This window comes from Anticarsia gemmatalis, chromosome 5, assembly GCF_050436995.1.
Source record: "Anticarsia gemmatalis isolate Benzon Research Colony breed Stoneville strain chromosome 5, ilAntGemm2 primary, whole genome shotgun sequence".
NCBI classification, from domain to species: Eukaryota; Metazoa; Arthropoda; class Insecta; order Lepidoptera; family Erebidae; genus Anticarsia; species Anticarsia gemmatalis.
The window spans coordinates 11,772,499-11,785,509 of record NC_134749.1 but is presented as its reverse complement, the minus strand read 5'-3'; the positions used below and the strand labels follow the sequence as shown (position 1 = coordinate 11,785,509).

The 13,011-nt window shown below is 33.8% G+C and overlaps 1 protein-coding gene across 6 annotated transcripts in view; it reads right to left on the bottom strand.

Annotated features, from left to right (window-relative positions):
• Tet (Ten-Eleven Translocation (TET) family protein) overlaps positions 1-13,011 on the bottom strand; it is a 118,599-nt gene that overhangs the window by 91,690 nt on the left and 13,898 nt on the right. For 4 of the 6 annotated variants that reach the window (XM_076114803.1, XM_076114807.1, XM_076114806.1 and 1 more), the window contains exon 3: positions 10,544-10,699. In XM_076114803.1, coding sequence (XP_075970918.1) covers positions 10,544-10,699 — 156 coding nt within the window. The remainder of the gene's footprint in view (positions 1-10,543; positions 10,700-13,011) is intronic. The other 2 variants (XM_076114805.1, XM_076114808.1) reach the window with 1 other exon arrangement.

Genomic DNA, 13,011 nt, shown 5'->3' with positions numbered 1-13,011 from the left:
GTGGGAAATTATGAGGTGCGTGTGTTTTCATATAACTATGTTTTATATGATCATAGTAATATTTGCTGTGAAGAAACTAAAATTAATTGAATAAGACTTAGTTTTAGTCACTAGCTGAAATTATAAGTATCAATCGTTTTCGGTCACTCTATCTATAATGTTTGACAAAACCTATTTAAAATTTGGAATCACGAAACAATAAAATGAAACGTTTTATAAACATTCCAATTTCAAGTTCATAATCACAACGCTTTAAAAAGGAAAAATAAAACTAGCATTCCAAACTCAAAAGCACGTGGAGCTTTGACACATAAAAAGCAGGTTATAATCAAAGAGGTTTTAATATTTAATTAAAATGGTTTTAAAACAGGTTATGTACGCATTCCATGCAGTATGGGCACCCGGTTGTTAGTAGTGCAGATTTGTAGGTTACGCGTGCAGGTGGCTTGCCCCACAGAGGGCGGAGCGCCACTTATCATATAAACCTATGTGCCTCATACACACGCAATGAAAAACCAGCGTTCCTTGGTGGAAATTATGCTTTGCTACCGTGATGACTTACTCCAAGATGGCGTGTTTTGATTCCGTTTTCCATTTTAAGATTACTATCTAGTCTAGACAGAATAATACTAGAAAATTCCTTAGACTTAGATTTTCTTCAGTAAACTGTTTAGCGACTCTATCAAGAGACAAACTAGTTGAATATTTTTTTACATCGGTCGATGTCTTTATGGAGCGATTTTTCCATACTTTTGGATTTTAATCTCTCACACCTATAATAGAATTACGCGTAATAAAATAAGTACCTAATTAGTTTTCGACCGTTATTTCTTTCAAAACACGCCCAATTTATATAAATTCCAAATTATTTTTATTTAGAAAATCCGCCATTTTCATTACAAAACCTTAACCCTAAAACGCAATATTCCAGTAAGAAACTTACGTTGCGTATTTACGTATTCGAGCGCGTGCAGAATTAGATCTCTCGTAGGTGGGGGATGAACAGGGGTGGGGGTGGCTTCACGCTGCACGGCACCGACGCGTGTCAGTGGGGAACTCTCTAATGAACTGTATCAACTAGTGTACCTAGCTGATGCGTAGCTAAAACTATATAGGTTACTCTAAGGTAGGCATAGCAAAGAATGCCGCAGGCAATTTAGGTTACGTGTTGATAAAAGACTATGACGTTATTTGTTCGAAATAGTTTATTTAAGACTTTAGATTTTAGACTCATTTGAAGCAGATTTAATATTTTTTTGTTTTGGTTATCTGTAAGTAATATGAATCGCCTTAATTTGACGTATCTGCAAATGTTTAACTTTATCTGAAATAGAGTACTAGGTGCAAATAATTTGTTTTTTTTTTTAAATGCCGTTTTATCCTGTAGCCTCTAGCTCTACGTTGGAAAGTAAAAACAACTTTCATTTCTCGACCTCATTACAAGAAAACTACAATCTTTCGTACGTATATTTAAATGTGTTAAAAGCTCTTCAGTCACCGCACGATGTGTTAAAGCACTGGGTATGCGTGAGCACGCGCGCATTTACCGCCGCACTGCTCCTGAACGCACCCCCAACTTGCGTCGCCTTGCCATACGTCATTATAGCTGGCATGTTAGCGCGAATTCTGACATTTAAATAAAAAAAAATCGTTCTAATTCTTAAATGTGTAGGTACTTGTAAATGTTAAAAGTCGTTTAAAAAGTATTCTAAATTTAAAAATTACTATTCTTTTTTTTTCGTTTGTGCTGTGTTATTAAACCATTATTTTCATATTTACCATTTATATTCATAAATGTGTTGATAATATCGTTATTTTTATGAGTTAAATGTCTTCAAGTTATAAGTAATACGATATCTAAAGGACAATTAACTGTAAATAGCTTTAGCAACCTTCACTATTCACAATGTCAAAACCTAAGGACTGTTCTTTATTTTACCATCCTTAATATCCTTAATGGATAGGAAAAAATACATAAATTTTAAGACAAAAACAAATTGTGAAAGCGAAAGGCAATAAAGGTCTACAACGGTAATAACTTTACTTTCATTCCAGAAAATACAATAGTCGAGTGCGGCCATGAAATAACGAAATATCAATAAATAACTGGATCCGCATCGGTCATAACTACAAAAATACGATTTAATAATAATAAAATGCATCGAGTTTTAGTTTCGTGTTTGATGCGTGGTAAGGGTGCATCGACGCACCCCTCACGCACACACACGCACACAACAACACTTGTGATACGAAACTGGGCCGCGATTGGTCGGCATATTGCGCATGTGTGCGTACCTGTTTGGTTGTAGAAAAGAGGTCGTATGGTTGTAGTTATTTATATCGTGTTCTAGGCTGTATGAATTAGTTGCGTGCATTGGGGTAGTCTTTGCTAGGAAAAAGTATTGATTTGTTGCACAGTAGCCCGCTTGTATGCGGACTTTTGCAAGGGAATGATGATTTTTGAAAAATATATTGTTTGATAGAAAGAAATTTACTTTCTTGAGACGCATTGATATTTCTTACAATAAATACACACATTGTTTATTTGTTATTATTTTATAGAAAAAAAAACTTTCGAGATTATAGAATTTCGAACGTGGCAAGCAACAAGTGTTCTGTCAAACATGTCCTGGTTTTACCCAAATTAAAAAGCTTACTTTTTGGCTATAATTTTTTTTATAAAGATAAAAAACACAATGACGGTAAAATATCTTGACACCGTGTGTTTTTTTAATAGATTAAAAATGCAGATGTGAAAACCGGTCTATAGCAAGCAACGGTCCTTTGTAAATACTTCAATGAGCACAGCTTTATAATATTTAAAGTTTTTATTATCAACCAACAAAAAGGTTTTATTCTTGGCGCTAGTTTAGCCGCCATGTTGGATACGCTATAATTTTATTTTATTCTTTTGAATTTATTTTAACGGATTGAATTACGAGATTGGTTTACATTTATGATATTTATATTTTATACGGATGATGTTATTAAAATGATATCGTAAACTTTATGTTAGGCGACAAAAAAGTAATTTTGATATCTAGATATATAAATAAAAAATTGCCTTCAAATAAATATGACGGAAACAAATGTCTAAAATTGTTATTTTAGAAGTCTAAAGTTTTACACTTCAATAGAAATGTGATGTAAAAAAACTGTTATGTATATTTCCTAACTAGCTGACCCGCGCATCTTCGCTTGCGTCACATAAGAGAATCATAATTTTCCCCGTTTTTGTAACATTTTTCACTGGTACTCTGCTCCTATTGGTTGTAGCGTGATGATATATAGCCTTCCTCGATAAATGGGCTATCTAACACTGAAAGAATTTTTCAAATCGGACCAGTAGTTCCCGAGAATAGCGCGTTCAAACAAACAAACTCTTCAACTTTATAATATTAGTATAGATAAATGGACATTGAAATAATAATGACAAACAGAAAAAAGCTCCATATACTAATGCATTGTTTGTGATGAGTTAGAAAACTAACGCGAAATGACGCGTTTTTAATTGTAGCTTGTTTAGACAAAGGATTATTTTAATATACATTAAAATGAAATGCACACTAAGCCTAATATGAGAGAGAGATTTAAAAAAACAATATTTTGTTCGCGTGAATAGTTTTAGAATAAAGCGGATAAATACATTTTATAAGTAAACGGCAAACTTTCCTTTAGAGCTCTGCCAACTGGAGACCATTTTTTTATTCTTCTGGCGCGAAACCAATTAAAGTGGGCACCCAGTTTTAATCAGCCGATAACTACCTATGTCATTAACGGATATATATATATGTTTTCGTACATTCGAGTAATTGTAGTTATTATTTACCTCTCGGGCGGCTTGAACAACTTTGACACCAGGTTGACCACTAACCATACGACAAATATGAAAGTTATCATTAAGGTTCAACTGTATTGTCAACAGTAACAAAGTAAAGACGATTTTCCGCACTCCAAGCCTCAATACAGTTATATTTATAAAGATAACTTTGACATAAACACGCGTCTGAGCCGCATCCTGTTTGTTTTTGTGTACCACGTAATTTTGCTGTTAACCGAATATCAAAACACATCTCACACACAATATTCAACCTTAACACCCCGCAATAACAACTACAAGCATAAGTAAAATTGACAGTTATGAGATGTAAACGCACTCGAATAATTTTGCCGTTTTCATTAGTCCCAGATACATTGTTTGTTCCCAGTAAAATTGTTGTATTTCGAACATTTATTTCAATTTAGAATAAAAAAGATCATTCGTACCGACAAACAAAAAATAAATGCAACAATTATGTAAGACTCCTGTTACACGTAATAGTTGGGAGCAAGATGCATCATTAACAAGTCGTTCGTCCTGCCGTTACATCAGCTGATAGCACAAAAAGCTCGACCTAACATCTGCCGGCCCAGAGGCCGTGAATCACCGGCCCTTGGCGCGTGCCGGCTCGAAAAAAGGAAAAAAAAAATCAAAAGTGTAAACTCCCGCCGACCGTTATAATCGCCTCGCCTGTGGGTGGACGAACACGGTTCGGGGCCAAGTTTAAAAATCGATTTTTTTTTCGATAACGCTACCGTTGACTTATTGCTTTAAACTGTTATTTTTTTTCTAATTCTCGTCTAATAAAGTTACGATATTTTCTACATCATGAATTATACATTACAGTTTGTTTTTGGAACAGAGAAGTCGTTATTAAACCATAAATATTCATTGTTTGTCAACCAATATTAGTTTTATATGAAACTAAATTACAATAGAACAAAGTTTTGTCGTAAATCCTAAGCTTAATAAACTGGAGTTTTTCGATATTCTTATGATAAAATAGAAATTGCTTTCGGGGTAATAAATTAAGTTTAATTTCAAGATGGCGACGTATTCCCGCGCTATTAATCTGGGAGAGAGAGAAAAAAAGTAAATGTATGAATGAATATTCGAAAAACAAAAAAAGGCCATTAAAATGTGCGATAAAAGTGCTAGTGATTTATGGGAAGTTTCTTGGTAATGTTTATTGCACGTTTGTTTGTGTGAATTCAAAGAAAACACTATTATTTTGCGAGACAATTTTGGCATCGATTAAACCACGTCTAAACCGCGATATTGCTATTGTTACTCGTAACAATTTATAGCTCACATATTTATGAAGTAAAATATTTTAATCTGCTGTAAACGAGAGTTGTTTATAACTATGAAGTTTTATGTGCGGTACAAAATAGCGACGGAACATTCAATAACTCTATTTACTACGCAAATTGCAAAAACGTACGATAAAGAAACGATATTTTCTCCAGGTAAAGCCTTTTTGATATAGTATCTATTCTCCTTCCAGTCATCTTTAAAACGTATCAATTTGAAGATCCCAAAGAATTAAATATCCATTCAAATGATCATATCATTGATAGAGAAAAACATCACATCAGGCAGATGCTGAAGCCTATAAAGATAAAGATATACTACGTACAAAATACAAGACTAGTTTGCCTATTCACTCAAGACTTTAACAAAAACGCGTGTTTTATTTCAATTGCCTAAGCTTTTAAACAAAAATAAGTATTCTTTCATAATAAAAATGAGACTTAAATCAAAGCAAACGGCTTGTCGTCTATTAATCTTGCCTAATTCGTTTAGTCTAGGTCTAAAACTGAAGTCTAGTATTTTTATGTCGTCGGTGTCATCGTCTGAAATATAGCGTGTTGAAGTGAATCACCGTATAAAGATGTTTTGTACACAGTAATATGTTTTTCTTTATATAAAAGTGTTTTTCAGTGAAATGTAGAGCGTACTTTTATTGCTTTAATATTTTTATTTGCTTCTTGATTTGATGACATTTTAGAAATATTTGTATCTATGTTTAATACATTCTTTGAAATAATTATTTTGACCAGATAAAGCAAAGCTTTTTAACAAAATGATTGTGATAAATAATTTGAATCTCTGATCTAGTTTAACTTTACATAGATCAAGTTAATCCAAAATAACATGCATATAAGTGCTCAAAAACTTAAATTTTTACCGTTACTACGACCTCTATAATCTTAAAAAGAGTCCCTTAACAATTCCTAAAGAAAAAATCATCCATTAAACGAGGATCCGATAACAAATCCGTGGCAACACCTTTTACCTAACAATAGCAACAATCAGATAATAGGTAGAGGCGTTTCATGCGCAAGCGGCGAGCCACGATTGGAGCGCGCGGCGCATGCGCGTAGCATCTGCCGCGCACGTTGCGCTCGCACAGATAATGTGGGCGACATATGAACCGTATATAAATAATACCTAAGTTTTTCATAAAAGAAAAGCCATTCAGGTGTACAAATAACGGCTGAAGGCTTTTTTTTATTGCAGGTTTTTGGTGACGCGTGCTGTCCTGTTTAAGTAGAGATGTTTGTGTGTTCGACTTTGACAATTGATTCAGAGTTCCCTAAAATTGTTAATTTTTGGAACAAGAATTCTGTAATAAAATGGTTTTGCCGACATTTAACTTTTGCTTGTTCTTTCGCTACATGCAGATGAACATAGGTTTATACTAGAATATGTTTCGTCTAGCAGCATGATCAAACTTATTATGTTGTAGGAATTGAATTAGATACACTTAGCGCAATGATTTGACAACTACATATCTCATGCATTTATCACTCAAAACTAAACTATAAAATATCACCTATACACATTTACTCTACTTTAATAATGACTACCCTTTTCACTCCTCATTATCACGTATTTTATAAAGCAACACTGTATGTCCCAGGTGCCATATTTAACCTACCAATTAACGTACAGTAGCGTAATCGTGTTTTATAATTCCCATTAAACACTTCAAGAACTATCATTTTGTGCTATTAAGGATCATAATCGGCTATCCAACTGTTTATATTGTAATGCGGTCATATTTTTGAACTTAAGTGTACAAACTGGTTCCTACTGACTACACTGTAGTGTTATTGGTTATGAAAAAAAGTAAAAAGCTTTTATGGTTCTTTTGAAGTGACGGTAATGCAGTGCAGGCCAAAAAATTGAGTTATTTTACTTAGGATTTAGATTTTTAACCATTAGTGACAATCTACTCCTACTAGAGTATCATCATCAGCCTAACTTTTCTTTCAACTACATTGGAGTCGGCTTCCAGTCTTACCGGAAGCAGATGAATACCAGTATTTTATATGGTACGACTGCGTATACAAGCATTTAACCTAAGAATAATCAGCTGGTTTTTCTATCGACAGATGACTTTGTAAGTAATAGAATTATGACATTTTATTCAGAAAAATACTAATACAAGAGTTTGCTTATGTAGGTATTGAGCTTTCACAGTAAAACCCACAGAAACAATTGATTGTATGAAATATGGGGTTATACAAAGAAATACTATTTCTTCCATAGAACAGTTAATGCAACAAAGCATTGGCAAGTTACACAAAAACTTTATTAATTCCTGAAATGTTATCAACTATGCGAAACGAATCCTAAAGCACATAATATAGTACTTTACCTCAAAATGTATTTCTCACTACGAAATTGTAATTTAACTTAAAAGGCTATAAGTCAGAATCAAATGGATTTTGGAGCACTGCCGAGTTCGCAAGAGATATACTTTACAAACTTTTTAAAATGATTCTGGCCAGACAAATCACATACTTTGTGGTTTATTTATTTCAATGCAAACGACTGGAACGTGAAAATTATAGCCACTGACAATTCCTAGTACGACTCATAGAAAACTTACGACTATTACAGAAGCACTATAATTATTTGACAGAAAATACGTACAGGAATCATAGCCACATAATAAAGTGCTATTATTCTCTCTACCGTTTAAAGTAATATAAGAGGAAGTAATAAAAAAATGTTTCCAAACTATAATTTACTTTGCACGCTGTATATCATCAAGATCTAAAGAAGAAGTTTCAAAGGTAACCCTAGTACTTATTCAAAGTAGGCCTTAAATAAACGTAATTCCTGGACTACGAACAAAGGTAGGACGCACCCCCCTCCCTCCCCTCCAAAAAGCTTTACGGTGCTTGTTTTAAAACTAATTTGCTAAAGTTACTTCGCAGTCGGTAACTTATAATCGTAAATTAACTCAAGTACGTTTCTCGCTTCGCACTTTCTTTGGCTAAAAGTTTTTTTTTTCGGTTACGCAAAAAGTATTCCGAGTAATTTTAGTACCTACTTTTTCAGTATAGCCTTTTAATAAGGAGATAAGGCCGCGATTATGTTGAGTTCTTTATTTGTAAAGCTAACTAATTTACAATTTCGTTGCGTAGCAATTGATGTCGGATTACGTAAAGCTAGGGAATGAAAGGGTTTTGCTAATAAATTTTGAGGGAAACTTTTCGTGAGAAAAAGTGTTGAGACTTTATCTAGGTAAGTTTGTTTTAGAGCTAACTCTTTGTCTGCGATTAATTTATACGATGAGCTTAATTTTCACATTCTTAGAATGCTTAATGGACAAAAGTTTGGTTTTGCGATTCTATTCTATTGTAATTATTGGGGTGACAAGCGGAGGGTGAGCCATTTCAATCGATATTTTACTATAAATAGGGGTTAACAGAGCTATGGCAAAATCTCTATTTTTCCGTCGGCTAGCGTTGTATTACATCTCTTTGATATTTTACAAGCCGGTGATGAGAGAATACGTTTCTATATTAAAACACTATACTAGAAAAGGTTATTTAACGAATAACCTTTTTATCGAAATTTACAAATGTAAATAAAAATAAGCAATGCCTACAATAGCTACGGATAAAATGTTCAGAAGTAAAATAATAAAGAAGTAATGGGTCATTAACAACGAAAAAACAGAACCGCACTTTCTCTATCACTTGCCGATGCGGGAATGCTAATTTTATATTTGGAAAAACTTTTACTAACGATGTAAATAGCCATTTTGAATTGCCCGTCGCTTCTTTGAATTCAGATCGTGTTTTATTTTATTTTATACTTAGCTGGTCTTTAAAAGTGTCCTTAGTACAAAGAAAGTATTGAAAATATGATTAGTAACTTCTAGAAAAGACATACAAGTACAAAAACAAAAGTTATGTAAACGAAATACCCAAGTAGTGCAAATATTCAAATACTGAATTTAAGATGAGTGTTTTTATCCGGTTTGATGGTGTCATTCAAATGTTCCAACATCGTATATTTCACGTAGTCTGACCCCGCTTTGTCGATGACCTAACCAACTTAAATCTTGCATGCAGTATCTTTTTTACGCTAATATATCATTAAACTCGCCACAAATCATTTTTACACATATGTTTCTGCACTCCCAATTACACCCATAAATATACTTAAGTGCGTTTTTATTTATGTTTAAAAAATGTATTGTCGACTCGAAAAGAAATAAAAAGGTGCTATCAAAATGCGATCTGCACTTAAAATTCCCTACATCGACGCACTTGTTCGAATGAATGGAATGAAGACAATTGAACGAAAGTTTTACGCACTTAAATCTATCCTGAGTAAAGTATTCGCGACCTAATTAAAAGAACACTGACTGTATGTCTATGCGTACTTATGGAGCACAAAGTGCGAATGCTCTTTTCACGGGCTATTAATTTTGCTGTTATATTTTTATTGCTATTTTATGTTAATAAGCTTATCTTTGTGTTTTGTTTTGAAATACACCCATTTCTCTTTAGCGTAGATGATAAATTTGAATTTGATGACGGCGGGGATAACGCATAATTTTTGCTTAGCATTTTTATTTTCGCTCACGAATTATTAAAGCAACGCAAATAGTTATAAAGACATTGAAATTCTGAAATTGTAATCAATTACTTGTAACACTCGTTATCTTGATGTATATTTGTCACGAGGACATGTGTTATTGAAACGTCACTTGTCAGGCGGCCATCTTGTCAAGCATCGCCGCGTCACACAAGATGTCGGACAACACACGCCACAGAATAAATTAATGCAAATAACAACACCGACGAGGCGACAACGAGCTATTTGCGTCATTCGCAAATCGATTCAACATTTTTTTATGAAATTTATCTGAATTCAACCGAATGTATAATCTATCGTATTGAAATCGAAAAGCAGCGTGTTATTGATACGAAATTTCGTGAATGATGTCAACATGAATTTTGCTGCAAATAAAGTTTTCTTTAACATTGCTAATGAGGTTTGTAAAATATTTAAATGAGCGAATGAAACTTGACAACCGCCTGTTCCGTATTAATTAAAACTGTCAACATATATTCAGTGCGGCTTATTTGAAATTACTTGAAATTTAAACGAGTGTTAATAATGAGGTATCTTTGCAATATTTGTCACAAATTACACCTTAATTCTTGTTATAAAACAGGAAATTTATTTTGTCGACTGTGCCTTTGTCAACGTCACATAAACTTACATGTTTTGGAATTACTACAACGCATTTTACGAGAAGGCAGCAACATGCTACCTTAACTTACAAGTTTAACCTATAGTATGCTAAATAGACAAGGAAAATAAAAAATACCTAAACCTCAAACGCTGATGAATTAAGTGGTGGGTAAATGCACCGTCCGACAAAAATAAAGCAGTCTATTCACTTACCTTCTTCTCGGTTAGCTTTTCGCACCGTCGCTGCTTGCATATTTGATGTGACTTGTCGTTGCGACACGGTGCACAGTCGCCGCAGTTGTCTTTGCGCTGGCAACCAATGCATTCGCCGCAGCGTTTCCGTTTTTTCTTAGTCTGCGAATAGTAATACTGATTTATTATTAAAAGAAGTGTCTATTATGGACTTGGGAACTAATTTCGGCTGCACAATTAACGATTTTTGCATTGCATATATTAGTTAGTCTTATTGATTCGTTTCTACTGCATTGATATGTCGAGACCACGATAAATTTCTGTTTGTTTCAACTTCGCCAAATGTGTGTAGAGCCTGCTTTATTATCTCAAATTATGAAATGCTGGCATTTTTTAACAATTATAAATATTATTCATAATAACGATAAACACAGTTCATATATTTTTAAACGCGAAAATTACTTGAAACTCTTCATTAAGTCATATTTTACTGTTACGATATCTGATCGCATTCCCGTTGGTTGCGTGTGCGATTCATTCACGAACCCGTAACATAACATTGGCCAAATATTTGCCAAACGTTTGGAAAGCTGCCAATCCTTATACAAGTTATGCGGGTAAGAAAGAGAGGAAAACATGGCAAATGTTTGGCAATTCAAATACCAACATAAAGGGAGTTTGCAATTACGGGCCAGACAACAATTTCGGAGTATTCCGCGCTCATTATAATGACTCGTCTCGGTCCTGCGCCGGCGCATTCAATCGAAGCGCTCTCGTTTACTCTCATTATAACTTTCGCATTTTAACCATAGAATTGCCCTTAAATGGGCCACTATTACCATTGCTCAGACCTTTACGGCGAGAAAAATAATCGATTAAGTTGTTTACATTTCGAAATTCTAGGTGCAATTTTGCGAAATGAACTTGGTAATTTTTAATGACACTTTTTACCACGTTATTCCTGGATATCTAAATAAAAGGAATTCCCAACAATAAAAAAGCATGTAACAGCTGTGTGATTGTAAGAAAGAGCCGCCATCATTTGGCGAAATTTCATTCGTGCATTCGCACTTATCTCCGGTCGTAATCGGAACCAACCGATTGTAGCACCGACAAACAGCTGACTATCATTTAAATATGGAATTCTATTCAAATTCGTTCGAGAAGGCTTGTTTTAGAAGATGAATGTGCTCGTTGGTTACGCGCCACTAAGCACTTTTTTTTCTTTAATTAATGGCTATAGTGGCCCTGTTCTATGAGCCTATAGCTTGCAATAAAGCCCTCACGATTATCGGTAGGTAAACGGTCAGTAGGTTAAGCAACCACAGCCCGGACATGCGTATGATGGATGCTCGTTTAGTGGTTTTAGAGCTGAGCTCCCTCGTGCTTCAAAGCCCAAAGGGCACGTTAAGTCGTTCCTGGTGGCTTTCAATAAGATAGCATGTCAAAAGCCTTCTAGCGGCTTGAACAACTTTGACACTAGCCACCACTAACTATACGATGGATGAAAGAATAAACAACTTTCAATATTTTATCATGTGTCGCGTATAAAAAAAGTGTTGCAATAATAAATGTCTATAATTAAATACTAATACATTGTGATGGTATTTAACGAGCCTGTATTTTATTACAAAAAAGCAAATTCCTATACACTAGAAATATTTACTATTCTAATCGCTTAAGCTAGCAGATGGTATTTTTTTGTTTTTAATTAAGCCTAGCACTCATTATAATACATGACTTTGCTAAGTGTGAAGTAACCTTTAGATATCAAACATAGAAACAGTTGTAACCCGCATTTGTTTGTTATTTAGTTTTTTTAAAAATAATGTAAAGTTTTCTAGAGTTTGTCAATTACGGTATTTATACTTGTTTTTGCTTCTTCTGGATAAGAATCAGTTAACTTAACAATTATTGATGTTAACAAATGGTTTGGTACAGTTGCAGTCATTTTATCTGTTAGCTACGTTATCTGTAACCTATCCATAGCTTTAGCATAGCTTTATTTTATCTGCTGTAAAAAAATATAAACGCCGAGTGTCATGTCAATTAAAAAAATATATACATCAATATTATGTATTTGTTTACCATATAAGCTACCAAAACCATTGGTAACTTTATAATATTGAGCTCGATTATTGCAGCAGTACAATGTAAAGAAAATGCTCACAAAAAAAAGAAATAAGAAATAGATCTACGAATTCTAGGAAAATATATTCGTATAACAGCCAAATAAGAAGTCACATTATCTTTGTGGCATTAAACATTACTAAAATATCGTTCTCTTCCGTTTTTCCTAATGTTATGTCCGCGTTTCTAGGAAGTTGGGATTTTCCCATTTGACTCATTCGCATTGTGAATAATGGCCGACTTTGACAAAGGAAAACGTGGTCTAGTGTGACGTCACTAATGTAAACTTTTTTTAAATAAACCTTTTATAAGCCTATTTTTCCTTCTTCAAATAAAAAATGGGAAATATGAAATGTTTA